The sequence below is a fragment of the Dreissena polymorpha genome, chromosome 1 (genome assembly GCF_020536995.1).
Source record: "Dreissena polymorpha isolate Duluth1 chromosome 1, UMN_Dpol_1.0, whole genome shotgun sequence".
NCBI lineage: Eukaryota > Metazoa > Mollusca > Bivalvia > Myida > Dreissenidae > Dreissena > Dreissena polymorpha.
Genome location: NC_068355.1, coordinates 73,560,415 through 73,573,937, shown reverse-complemented (window position 1 = coordinate 73,573,937; position 13,523 = coordinate 73,560,415). Strand labels below are relative to the sequence as shown.

At 40.0% G+C, this 13,523-nt stretch overlaps 1 protein-coding gene across 1 annotated transcript; it reads left to right on the top strand.

Annotated features, from left to right (window-relative positions):
* The first annotated feature begins 7,476 nt into the window (after positions 1-7,476).
* Positions 7,477-13,176, top strand: LOC127835120 (transmembrane protein 53-like). The gene is made up of 3 exons (XM_052361430.1): positions 7,477-7,634; positions 10,790-11,137; positions 11,713-13,176. The coding sequence occupies exons 1-3, from the start codon at positions 7,590-7,592 to the stop codon at positions 12,394-12,396; spliced, it is 1,077 nt and encodes a 358-aa protein (XP_052217390.1). The 5' UTR covers positions 7,477-7,589; the 3' UTR covers positions 12,397-13,176.
* The last annotated feature ends 347 nt before the right edge of the window (positions 13,177-13,523 follow it).

The window sequence follows — 13,523 nt, the reverse complement described above, 5'->3', positions numbered from 1 at the left end:
AGGAACTGGCAGCGTAGAGGACGAGCGTGGCAGAGATACAGGCCAGGATTTCGAGGTGATGGCCTATGAAGATAATGGAAGTGTCGAAGGTCGGCGGTACCCAGTACGCTCAATGTGCTGAGGAAACCGTTCTGCGGTTCGAGTCCACAGCCCGTGGCGTCTATAGGCCATACAAGGAGCGGAGTGCGCGTGGAGCTGGAAGAAGATCTTTAGTTTTCATCACTCCCTTTGCAGAGTAAAATTGTCGTTTTAAGGGCAACCAGACATGATCTGTCGTTAAATTGTCTACCATTGCACATAAAGGTGTCGAATAAATGCACACGATGAAAAAGTATTGATCCATTGAAACTATAGAAAAAATACATGAATTTAATAATTAACATTACAGTAGAGGGTATGTCGGACCGTATTTGGTACAAAAACGAATATGGTACATTTGTACCATATTCGGCCGAATATGGTACAAATGTACCATACTCGGACCGAAGATGGTACAATTTTCGACCGAATATGGTACAAACATTGTACCATATTCGGTTGGAATAAGTTTTTCTATGCTCGCCAAAACGTATTTGGTACATACCAAAAAAACTCATAAAAATGAAAATGGCCTACGTATATGGTACATAAATTATGTATTTCTTAATAAATGAAATAGTCTGCCGATGTGTAAACTTTTTTTCAAACTCAAATACATTGTATTAACCTAATATTGGAAGTGACAAAAGTATCATCATCATCATCATCATCATCATCATCATCATCATCATCATCGTCGTCGTCGTCGTCGTCGTCGTCGTCGTAACTAGCAGTAACAGAAACAGCTAACCTAACCACACTTTACATGGATTTTGCTGGTTGTGTAACTGTTTCGCCGGCTAGCTCAGTCGGTTGCGCGTCAGCTTGGCACGCAGGCGGCCTGGGTTCGATTCCCGGGCGGGCCAGATACTTTCGTGGAGATCATTAATAGCAATTTTCAAATTTTTAAAACTTTTTTTTTCGAAAGTGTATTTTCACCAAAATCCGATTTAAGAGATTTTGAGCTCTTTTAAATGAATATATCTCTCCAAAAATAAGGATGTTTGACTGGCTGCTTTAGACAGGTGTGACTGTATTCCTAAACATTACTTTGTAAAGTTGATTTGTCGTTCCGACGTCATATTGCTGAGAAGCCGACAAAGCTTTGAAGTTTCCGATTTTTTCTTTGATAACGTGCCGCTTTAAAAAGGCGGGAATTTTGCACACGAGTCTTACTCAGAAGTCAGTAACCATATTTGACTTGGCGGTCGGCAAGAAAAGTTCTGATTTTCGACTAGAAAGAATTGAAATCCAAACTTTCTTCAAACTTCAAAAGAATTCTTGACAGTAAGTACTGTACATAATTTTAATTTTCAGTTGTCTTAATATGCATTGATGTTTTAACATGCATTGATTTTTATGTTTTATGCCCCCCCCCCCGCCTCAGAGTGCATTTGCAGTTGTCCGTCCGTCTATCCAATTGTCCGTGGCATTCCTTCCGGGTGCGTAACTCCTAAACTGCTAAAATATTTAAGCTACAGTCATTTTTTCGAAAGTGTATTTTCCACCAAAATCAGATCGAGCTCCTGTAATCTGTAGATTTGAACATTTTAAATTTTATGGAGTTTATAGGTCTTTGACCTTCGAACCCTGCCTAGTCGTGACTTCTGGTGAGCGACCTAGGCCCCCAGGGCCCCTTCTTTATATCCCTTCCATCCACGTAGCATTGGTTTCTACAGACCGTTTGTCCGTTGACCGCCATAAGTTTGCCCGCTATTTTTCCCCTGAATTTGAATTCGGTTGGATTTCAATGAAACTTTACATGAAGTACTTGCTACTTTCATTGCGCATATTGCCCGGAAGTTCGGATTGTAAATTTTAGCGGAGCTATCAGACGAGTGATTTTAGCTCAGCTCATGTCGTGAGACATTCGTTTTCGACACGCGGTGTTCAATACAAGCTCTATTAACTAATGAAGTATAAATGTATAATAACTTATTATATTATTTCAGATGAAGGAAGCAATTAGGAGAAAAAGGAAGCAATTAGGGTGCTTGCCCAGGTCGAAGTACGACATTATTGTCAGATGTTTAAACGGATCGTTCGATGTCCCTGTGAAGAAACGGACACCTGAAGAGAATAATTGTTTGGCTATGATTAGAAAACGTAAGGACTTCGAGCTTGGTGACCGGGGTTCTTTATTGTGTGGCGGAAAGCAAGTCCTTGTGAAAGAAGATCTTCCTAGATTTGTTGAGAAGATGTTCATGGAAAACAAAGGATGTGGAGCAAGGGTTATTTACAACAAACTGAAAGTAAATTACACGGGGTTCTCGGAACAAGCTATCCTTGAAATACTGTACAATAGCAAGTATTACCATGAGAAGTATCCGAGATTTACAAACAAGCCAAAGCCAAAGACAATTACAGAAGAGGAACCAGGCAAAAGATGGCAGATTGACATAATTAACATGAAAAATCAAAGTGTTAGCTACAAGGGGTCCACATACAGTTATATTCTACAAGTCGTGGACGTTTATTCTAGGTACGTTATGCCAAAACCCCTGAAAACGAAGAGTTCGCGTGAAGTTGCAAAGGCATTAGAGGACGTGTTGATGGTTAACCTTGCCCCTGACATCATCCAATGTGACAACGGACTGGAATTTAAAGGCCCTAGTATGAAACTTTTGTTGAACAAGTACAACATCAAAATGATCAATAGTAGGCCGTATCATCCTCAATCACAGGGCAAGTGTGAAAGGTCAAACAGTGTTATAAAGGCCAAGATTCTATTTGCAACAAAAAGTAAACGTGGATTTAACTGGGTCGAAGGGCTTCAAGATTTAGCCTATGCCATAAACACAAGTTTCAAACGAGTTCTTGGGGGTCTCACGCCCTTTGAAGCCTACTACGGAAGAAGTCATGTTTTTACCAAAGAACGTCATAGTTCTCGTGAAATAAAGAAAACCATACGGCGAGCAAATAAAAAGGCTTACAGGTCGCTGTTGAAAAACGCAACTTCCCCAAGCAAGTACAAAGTAGGAGAGACAGTATTAATTCGCTATCCCTTTCGAAAATCCAGGGTGCCAACCAAAAGATATGTTATCGAAGGCAAGGTAGAAAAAGTAAAACGAAATGGTGTTTATATCGTGTCATTTCAAGTACCGAACAAACCCGAACTTGGATTCGTAAGCAAATCGGTTGGGGTCGAAAACATGACTAGCCTAACTGTTGCGTTAGAGAAACAACAAAAAATTAAAAAACATTCATTAAAACAGAACCGCTCAGAGAAACAAAATCACAGAACTAAGTACTATCATGTTTTAACACACCATGAAAATCTGCAGTTGTTGGATGGGGTGAATATTGCCATGGACCCAAATCCGGATGGAAATTGTCAATTTGCTGCTATATCGCATCAACTTGGTAAAATTGGTATATACAAAGACGTAGATGCTTTACGTAAGGAAGCAGTCCATCACATTGTAGAAAACAGATATTTCTATGAAACTTTTGTCTATGATGAAACATTTGATGAATACGTTAAGAATATGTCTAAGAATGGGACATACGGCGACAACCTCACGCTCATTGCACTTATGAGAGAATATAATTTGCAGTGCCTGGTAGTTTCTACCCGAGGACTAGAACACTCATCAATTGTGTCAGCAGATGGAAAGTTCGATGGTGATGTTGGAACAATTGCATTGGGGTATTTCCCAGAAGGATTTGGCATGCATTACGTTAGTATCCGTATCAATCAACGCGTGTACAAGGACATAATATCACGCTTAGAACAGTCGTATGACAACGGTGACTCTGGCGACAGCGCTGCGTCTGGCGACAACGCTGCGTCAGGCGACAACGCTGCGTCTGGCGACAACGGTGACTCTGGCGACAACGGTGACTCCGGCGACACCGCTGCGTCTGGCGACAACACTGCATCTGGCGACAACGCTGCGTCTGGCGACAACGGTGACTCTTGCGACAACGGTGACTCCGGCGACAACGGTGACTCCAGCGACAACGGTGACTCTGGCGACAACGGTGACTCCGGCGACACCGCTGCGTCTGGCGACAACACTGCATCTGGCGACAACGCTGCGTCTGGCGACAACGGTGACTCTTGCGACAACGGTGACTCCGGCGACAACGGTGACTCCAGCGACAACGGTGACTCCGGCGACAACGGTGACTCCGGCGACAACGCTGCGTCTGGCGACAACGGTGACTCCGGCGACAACGCTGCGTCTGGCGACAACACTGCATCTGGCGACAACGCTGCGTCTGGCGACAACGGTGACTCTTGCGACAACGGTGACTCCGGCGACAACGGTGACTCCAGCGACAACGGTGACTCCGGCGACAACGGTGACTCCGGCGACAACGCTGCGTCTGGCGACAACGGTGACTCCGGCGACAACGGTGACTCTGGCGACAACGGTGACGTCTCTTTGTGTTCAGCCCTGAAAGAGCTTCAAGATATGATAAACAATAGGAGGGCACAGAAGCGAACGACTTTTCCATTTCTGATGTTACCACTTCACATTCAAGTTGAAATTTTTAAGTTCTGCATACAATCAAACCCGTCAATCCAGTTTGTGTTGGCGAAGGTCGGCAAACCCTTTAGAGATTTAATAAGGTCAATGAGTTTGCAAACACCTAGAATTTACATTCGGCCGGATATTGGACTAGATACTAGTAACAGAAATCCTGTTAGCGTTCGTTTCCTATTAACAAGAGCGGGCAGAAACAGCGGTCTTATTTCGGCAATAAAAGAAATCATCAAGGGGCCAAAATGGGCAAACGCATGGCTGCGTTTGCGTGTTAGTGGAATCGGTTGGTATGATATCATAGATGTCATGTACAGACATTACAGGTGAAATATACATGTATATCGGTGTTTGGAAACCTGTTATGTTATTTTTGTGATTGATGATTATGTTCTTCTACCGGAAATTTGTTGTCATTTGCTCATTTACTGGTAACTTTTTACGAAGCACATTTGGGATATTTTGGCTGCTACTAAAATGAATGTATATATGTATATTATGTCTTGTCAAAATGCTACAGTTGGATTAAAATTTAAATGCTGTTCTATGTTCTTCAATATTACTTTGAAAAATCCTGTCAGTATACCAATAAATGAAAAAAGTACAAGTTTGTTGAATCTCTTGAATGAAACAAATTATAAAATACAAAATGTAAAATGAATATGTGATTATGATGATGACAAAACATTTGTGATGATGATGATGGTAAAAAAATTGTGATGATGATGGTGGTGGTGATGATGATGACAGTGGTTATGATGATTGGGGTTTGATGATTGTGGTGATGATGATGATGATGATGATGATGATAATGATGATGATGATGATGATAACAAACGTTTTGGGATGATGATGACAGCGATGTTTATCGGACGATGATGATGGTTATAATGATGATGATAAGTTTTTAGATGATGATGACGGCGATGTTTATCGGCCGACGATGATGATAATGATGATGATGATAACAAAATATTTGTGATGATGATGATGGCGATGTTTATTGGCCGATGATGATGATGATATTCTCATCGTCGTCATCATCATCACAACATCCTCATTATCGACCGAAAACATCGCTGTCATTATCATCACAAAAAAAACTTTTGTGATCACCATTACGATCATGATAATGGATATGATGATGTTGGTTTTGATGGTGATGATGATGGTGGTGTTGGTAAAGATAACAACGATGATGATCATTGGGGTGTTGATAATTGATGTGATGATGATGATGATGATGATGATGATGATGATGATGATGATGATGATGAGATAACGATGATGATGATGATGATGATGATGATGAGATAACGATGATGATGATGATTACGATGATGAGTGTGTATCATATTCGGAACGAATGTGGTACATTTTTCATCCGAATATGGTACAAGTTTGTACCATATTCGGTCAGGCATTTTACCCCAAAACTGCAGATACGTATATGGTACAATTAGACAGTTGTACCATATTCGGCCGAATATGGTACAAACTTGTACATATTCGTTTTTGTACCAAATACGGTCCGACAGGGTACGTTCATAAAAATATTGGTGACGGTGGAGTAGAGGAGTTACGCGTTAATGTCAATACATGAAAATGAATAAAAATAAATGTAAACGAATTAAATGAAGTATTTAATTTCAGGCTAAAAATTTAAATATTTTTACTTTCGTTCAATCGAGAATTTAATACAAAGCTCGTTAATACCAATACATTTATTATAAGAATTATGGTGCGGTTCATTCTTTGTTAGACTTACAGACTTTTCATAAGCGCCAACTTAGATATACGTTGAATTTCTGTTTTCATCTTTGTAATCATAAGTGGATTGTGTAAGAATCTTGCATCACATTATGAGAGATTGTTAATCAATGGAATTTTCCCTTTTTTCAAAATCTCACCACTGAAGACTATTAAAAGTAAATTACATTGGTGTTCAAAAGTCGAACTTCATGTTCGGTGACTGTAAGGAATATTGAATACGTTCAAAGAGCGAACAACTGCAGTGCCTTCAGCGCTTTGATTATTTCCTGCAGCGATATCTACTCATACGCCTGGTACTGTAATGCGCATGTAGGGGGGGGGGGGGGGTTAGAAGGTTAGGGTAAGGGTTAGGAATCGGGTTAGGGTTACGGTTAGCCTTAACCCTAACCTTAACCCGACCCCTAACCCTTACCCTAACCATAACCCAGGGTCTATACCAGGCCTCGCTCGTTGTCGTTGTCCGCTTCCCCAGTTGTCGTTGTTCGCTTCCCGAATGCTTCGGCTATCGCAGGAAAATATGTACGAAATATCTTCGTAACAATCGGCTCGGGACGCTAAATTTGTCTTTGCTGCATTGTATGAAATTCTTCTTTGATGTATAATTTTTCTTGCCTATTTTGTGTTCTTGTAACATTTTTTATCAATATATTTCAATTCAACACATATAAAAATCGTGCATACACACTTAATTTAAAGTTATTGCTTCCACATTGAGATTGTTAGTAAAAGTTTGTAAGCATGGAACGACAACTCCGCGCGGAGATAGTTACAAGGCACGTTCAGTTTATGCCAAGGGCAGGATCGTTCTATAAATATCACATGTTTAATAATAAAGTGTGTGCCCTTTTTGTTGAATGGAAACATTTGGTTACCGTTTTATTACAAGTTGTGGTGAAATGTCATTTTAAACGCAAATACACACCAACTTCGAAAGTATGCGAATAATAGTCAAGTTATAATTTGTTGCATCCATATGCATGCAAAGTCATAGATCATACTGTAATGTTGTAAGCTCTAAGTTAATCGATAAATAACCTTCCTCAAGAATCGTTGCGCGTGTAAAATTTGTCCGCAATCTAATATGTCCGACATTGCGTACACACCGGTCGTACTGACTATAACCTAGTGACGTCACCATCTATGTCCGATAAAGAGGACTGTATTGATCACGTGACTTCTGCATCTCTGCAACAATATCACCCCATAGTGGCCATACAATAGGATTTGGTATTTCATTCAACACTGATCATGGTTTCGATTCGGAGTATTATAGGTCATCACGCACAAACAAAGGTACAAGCTAAATATTTATTTATTTATATTTAACTTCATGATTGTATGGAATGACCGGCGTTTTCCTGAATAGGATAACATTTGTCTTAATGAGTTGTCTTTCTTTAACTGTCTATCGACTCGTATGATGTGTTTAGGTTACACTATATAGGCCTAATGTTTTGAAGCGAATTAAGTACTTGCAAATAACTAACATTACCTGTAAACCTCGATATACAAGTACACATATGCTGAAACAGCCTATGTAATATTATCTAGTCAACATAAATTGCCGCCTTAGAGTCTTTTGATGATTTTTGCTTTGGCAGACTCTTTCAGATTTATTCTGAACGCGAATTATTTCAGCTAAATATTATCTTACAGTAATATACATTTAGCCCCTCGTCTGTCCTTATTTTTGATATTTTAAATAAAATGGTACTATTAAACAAAGGTATCCGGAGAGGCGCCCCTCCGTAAAACTGCCCCACCCCCCCTGAGAAATGCCCCCTTATTTTAAAGGGGGCGGAGAGGTGCCCTCCCATCAAATCTTTATGGGCGTAGAACTGCCCCCCCATAAAATCTTTAGGGGCGGAGAACTGCCCCCCCCCCCTGTAAGAATTAAGAAGGCGGAGATCTGCCCCCTCACAATAATTCATTGGGCGGAGAAGTGCCCTCCCGTGTCAACTTCAATTAACATGAAATGTCGGGCATCATCATCACACCTTTTTACCGCAAACAGTTACGCAAACATAAATGGTTTCCGATGAGAAGTAAAATGCAAATGGTTAGCAATAATTTGCTTATGGCGAGTACGTACGTAAACAAATCATGCCATGTGAGTATCGCGCGTAGGCTGTTTGTAAGACCCTGGCTGGCTTTTATTAATTAAGGGTTATTTTCATGTTTTAGAAAATTGATAAAATAAAAAATGTTTTGGAGTCGCAAATTTTCGTTGAAGATATGATAGTTTTGAGAAAACAGTAGTACTGAACATTTATCATGCTCTATAATTTCCATTATATGCATCTTTTAACAATTTAAAGATTGGAAAGATTGACTAATTTGGAGAGTTCTGTTGTTGTCGTTATATTGTGTGATATTACTAGAATTGCTAACATAAAGTATAAAATACATCACATATTGTATGAGCATGGATGGCCGAGTGGTTTAAGCGATAGACTTACACCAGGGGTCAGTGGTTCGAGCCCTGATTAGGATTTCTTTATAATGCCCCCGAAGGAGGGCATATAGTATCGCACTGTCCGTCCGTCTGTCCGTCACACTTGCGTTTAGGTTTCGAAAAATGCGAATAACTTCTATTTCGCTTCAAATGAAACCTTCATATTTGGTATGAATTAGTGTATGGACAAGGTCTTTCCATATGCAAATTTTTGTAACTCTTTGACCTTGACCTTGAACTAAGGGTCCGCGTTTAGGTTTCGAAATCTGCGTTAAGGTTTCGAAAAAAACGTTTTTCGGGGCATATGTCTTCCGATAGAGACAGCTTTTGTCTCTTTCTTTAATTGTATATAACAGATCAAGCATAATATTCTTCCAATCTTATTCTTATTCCAAACAATAATGGCTTAGCCTTCACACCTAAAATTTTAAGACAAACATTTAATAGTGTTTATTATAAAAATATTATGAGTTAATGATTCGCAACAAAATGATAAATTGTTTAGGAACAATTCATCACCCGTTTTCATGAACATTGATTTTTCATATATGTTGTATTCAGTGAATGAATGCGCATAAATGACTGTGTTTTTGATATAGTTCAAACTAATTATTATAGAAGGAAATCAATAATATAAAAAGTTGGCACGTCGAGAACTTCGAACCCGGGACCTGTAGAAGCAAAAAATAGCTCATTACCACCACATCAAGCAGGCTTTGAAAATTTCTGGCTAGTTTTAAAACCATGTCAATAATAAACGCTTTTGCGAAATTATGGATGAACGGCGTTACCTGAGCCTAATTGTTTTTTCGATTCCATTTGATTATTATTTATAACATGCCATTTGTTTTCCTAACTCATCTGAGCATCGCGATGTGCTGATGTTGACCTATGGTCGCCGTTTGGTCCGTCGTTTTTCATGCGTCGTCAACATTTACTTTATTAGAACTGTCATAGGGTAAATATTCGCATTAAATCCGGACTATTTATTATGCCCCCCTTCGAAGAAGAGGGGGTATATTGTTTAGCACATTTCGGTCGGTCTGTCGGTCCGTCTGTCGGTCCGTCCACCATATAGGTTTCCGGATGATAACTCAAGAACGCTTAGGCCTATGACCACGAAACTTCATAGGTCATTGATCATGACTGGCAGATCACCCCTATTGATTTTCAGGTCACTAGATCAAAGGTCAAGGTCAAGATTTTTTGTTGTTGTTTTTTTTTTTTGGGGGGGGGGGGGGCATATGTCTCCGACCGGAACACTTGTTTATTTTAACCGCAGGTTTTCAATATAAATTTAAATAGAGTGCACAAGTCAAAGGGAAGCAACCTCATGCATGATTTACTAACATTAGCGCTGTCTTTCACTGGCTCTCGATTCACATGCATGCATGAAAATCTCAGAATCAGGTTGACATATTAAATATTTTTGGGACAATCATATATTTTCTCAGGTAAACTATTTCTTTTATTTCATAACTATTACATTGCATATTATTGTGACATAGTGTCCTAGTTTGTATTTTTCGCAGTCGTTATAGATTTATTGTGCTTTATTTTACATAAACGACTCGCCATTCCCTAACATCCAAAAACCGTAAAATTACAATAAACAAGTAAAGATATAAACATTTCATGTGTTCAAAAATTTCATCCTCGCAGAGCATTAGCCCCGAACAAACTCAAGAGGTCTGGTCAATTAACATTTTGGTTAAGACAAGCGAAATGTTAAGGCAGTAGTCCAACTGGACAACTGGCTTTAATTTAATTTTGAGTCTTGCAATGTTTTATGTTTCATGGTGTTATTATCTGTTTTGAATGTCGCGCCGTTTTAAATGTAAGTATGTCTCTACTTTATTTTAAAGACTTACCGTAGCTTGATTGGGTTGTTAAAAACGAAAACGAGCCTAGGGTTAACCCGATTAAATACCAACAACTAATGAATGTAATGGCTTTATATCTTTATATTTTTAATTCATATTCGTGACTTCAGGACCTGCTAATCAAGGGTTTGCGGCACTTCAGTAGTACCACGACATATCTCACAAACAAACACACCCACCTCGACCCCAACCTTCACCAGCAACCCCACCAAGGCCATCGACGGAGCCATAGACCCACCCATCCGGGTCAACACTCCACCTCTGGCTCTGCAGGCCGCATCCACGTCTCTGTCAACAAGAACGTTACTTTAGCGCACCACGTCCACCATGGGGACGATCAGGTGGGAGGACCCCGCCCCCTTTTGTTGTTGTTAGGCTGGCTTTTCGCAAAACCCTCCCACTTGAAGAAATTCAGCGACTTCTACACTGAACACGGCTTCGATGTGATGACAGTGCGGGTATGTATTGTGTCACATTTTGTATAATTATTTAAGCTTTGTCAAAATGAGGTGTGGCTTTTCGGTTTTCCTTGTTCTTTTTATATACGCTTACTATAAAATAGTATAATTGTATATTGTCATTTCAATTTTGGACAAAGCATAACATTTCTGATTCAATTACATTTGAATACATGTTTATACATATCATAACATCCGGTGTACTCGTTATTCATTCGGAAAATTGCTAAACATGTGCATCAATTGGTAAGAAGCCCTTTTTCCTAGCTAGATCCAGATAAATGTGAGTGGACAACACCAGATGTGCTTTCTCTTAGAATATGATTGACTATCTTGATAACGATTTCTGTCTGAAAGGTCGTAAAATTCTAATAATTCACTTTATCACAACTGCCTTTTTTAGGGGGGGGGGGGGGGGGGGGGGATATGGACAGCGGAATGGGTCTTTGTAAGTGAACACTTCTATGCTTTCTTAAATTCCAGTATTCATAACACTATGATTTCATTTCTTATACTTTGTTCAATTTATGGTATTTAACCCATGGACATTCTATGCGCATCATTTCCCGTTCAAGGTAACTCTCTCCCAGCTCCTCCGGCCCAAGACCGTACAGAGTCTCATGCAGCACGTCCTTGACCTCTGTTACGAAGGCCAACGTCGGGAGCAGCCGCTGCTGTGCCACGCCCTCTCCGTCGGCGGATACATGTACGGCGAGCTTCTCACAAGCCTCAATCACTTCAGCGAGCGCTATCAAGACTTCGACAAGCGGTTGTTCGGGAAGATATTTGATAGTCCGGTCGACTTTTACGGGATTCCGAACGGCGTTGCTAGGGCGATGACCGGTGACCCAAAGAGGGTGCAGCGTATTGAAAAGATGTTGGAGTGGTATATGGAGAAATTCAGACCGGTCACGAAACAGTATATCAATTCGTCGGAAAACGTACACCGGAACGAACTGAAAACACCAGCGCTCTTCCTGTATTCGCAAAACGACCCCGTCGTAAACCCGGTACACATCGAGGCTTTAGCGCACACATGGCGCGGGCGGGGTATCAGGGCGGCGACCGCCTGTTGGGAGCGCGCCCCGCATGTCACTTCCTTCAAGATGTACCCGGAGGAGTACAAGAGTCATTTGATCAATTTTATTTGGGGAACCGGACTTCCCGGCCATAGGTTACCGAAAAGTGAGACTGCGTACGCTTCTGTGGAGAGCGACAACAATAAGGAACAGCTGGTCATGCAGATGGCATATGCATGAGAAAGACAGAAACCGGCTTTAGTCCTTGTTTTTCAAAGTTGTGTAAAACAACAGACCAACTGTTTGATACTTTGATTCTCATTGATTGATATACATGTACATGTATTGTGCTTGTTGTTATTTGTATTTGTTTGGATATCAATTACGTCATGTACTTGGGTTTAATGGAATACTGTTGAAAATGCTTGAAGAGAGTCACCTTTATGAACGTTCGGTTCAGACATTTAATTAAGCAAACCATGGCTTCAACTATGTACATGTAAATTGCATGATAATTTTACTTGTGTAGATTTTAGTTTGTGTGCACAGTATTTAACGGGTTAAATATGGAACGGTATGTTGGTAAAAATAGCATCCTTCTTTATGACTGTTTCATGATTCTTGATGGTACTTTCAATATGTATGGAGACACCTTTTCATTCTTTATGACAAATTGTGCCTGATCACAAATGTCATTTTACATTCGGCTTAATGGTATCATTCATTTGTACAAATGCAACATTCTTGTTCGTAAATTGCATGCTAGGTATTTGCATGTTGGTTTGTGCAGGAAAGACTTCTGCATTGTGCAATATGTGCATCGTGGACACGATGCGTTGAACAAATTTACGCGATATTCAGTACCGAAGTGGTGTTGATTGGCACACGTAAGCTTTGCTTACACATACAATTAAAATAGCAGCGTGTTGTTGATATTGTCCACATATTATTTAATGTGTACTAATTGTTGTTTATACCTCCATAATGATTAAGAAACGAAATACAAGCACATATTAACAACGATCTTTAAACTTTTACATGAACATTATTAAAAGTATGGAATACATATCTAATATATACGCTAGAATTAGTATGCACAAAACTAATCCGTTACATGGCTAATATCTACGGTAGTTCATAATAGCTGCAGATTTTTCAGTTTTCAAACCAGCCATGCGTTGATCAATTCAAACTTTCAGATACATTGGGGCCAACAAACTATGACGAGAGGCGGTTCGCATCCAAGTCATGTGGATGGTGCGTCATCTGTTCTGTGAAAACACTACCTGGTCTTCTGACATCCGCTCGCGATTATAAGTGTCTTGTTCTGATAAAACTGGGCATGATACATGTGCGTAAAGTGTCGT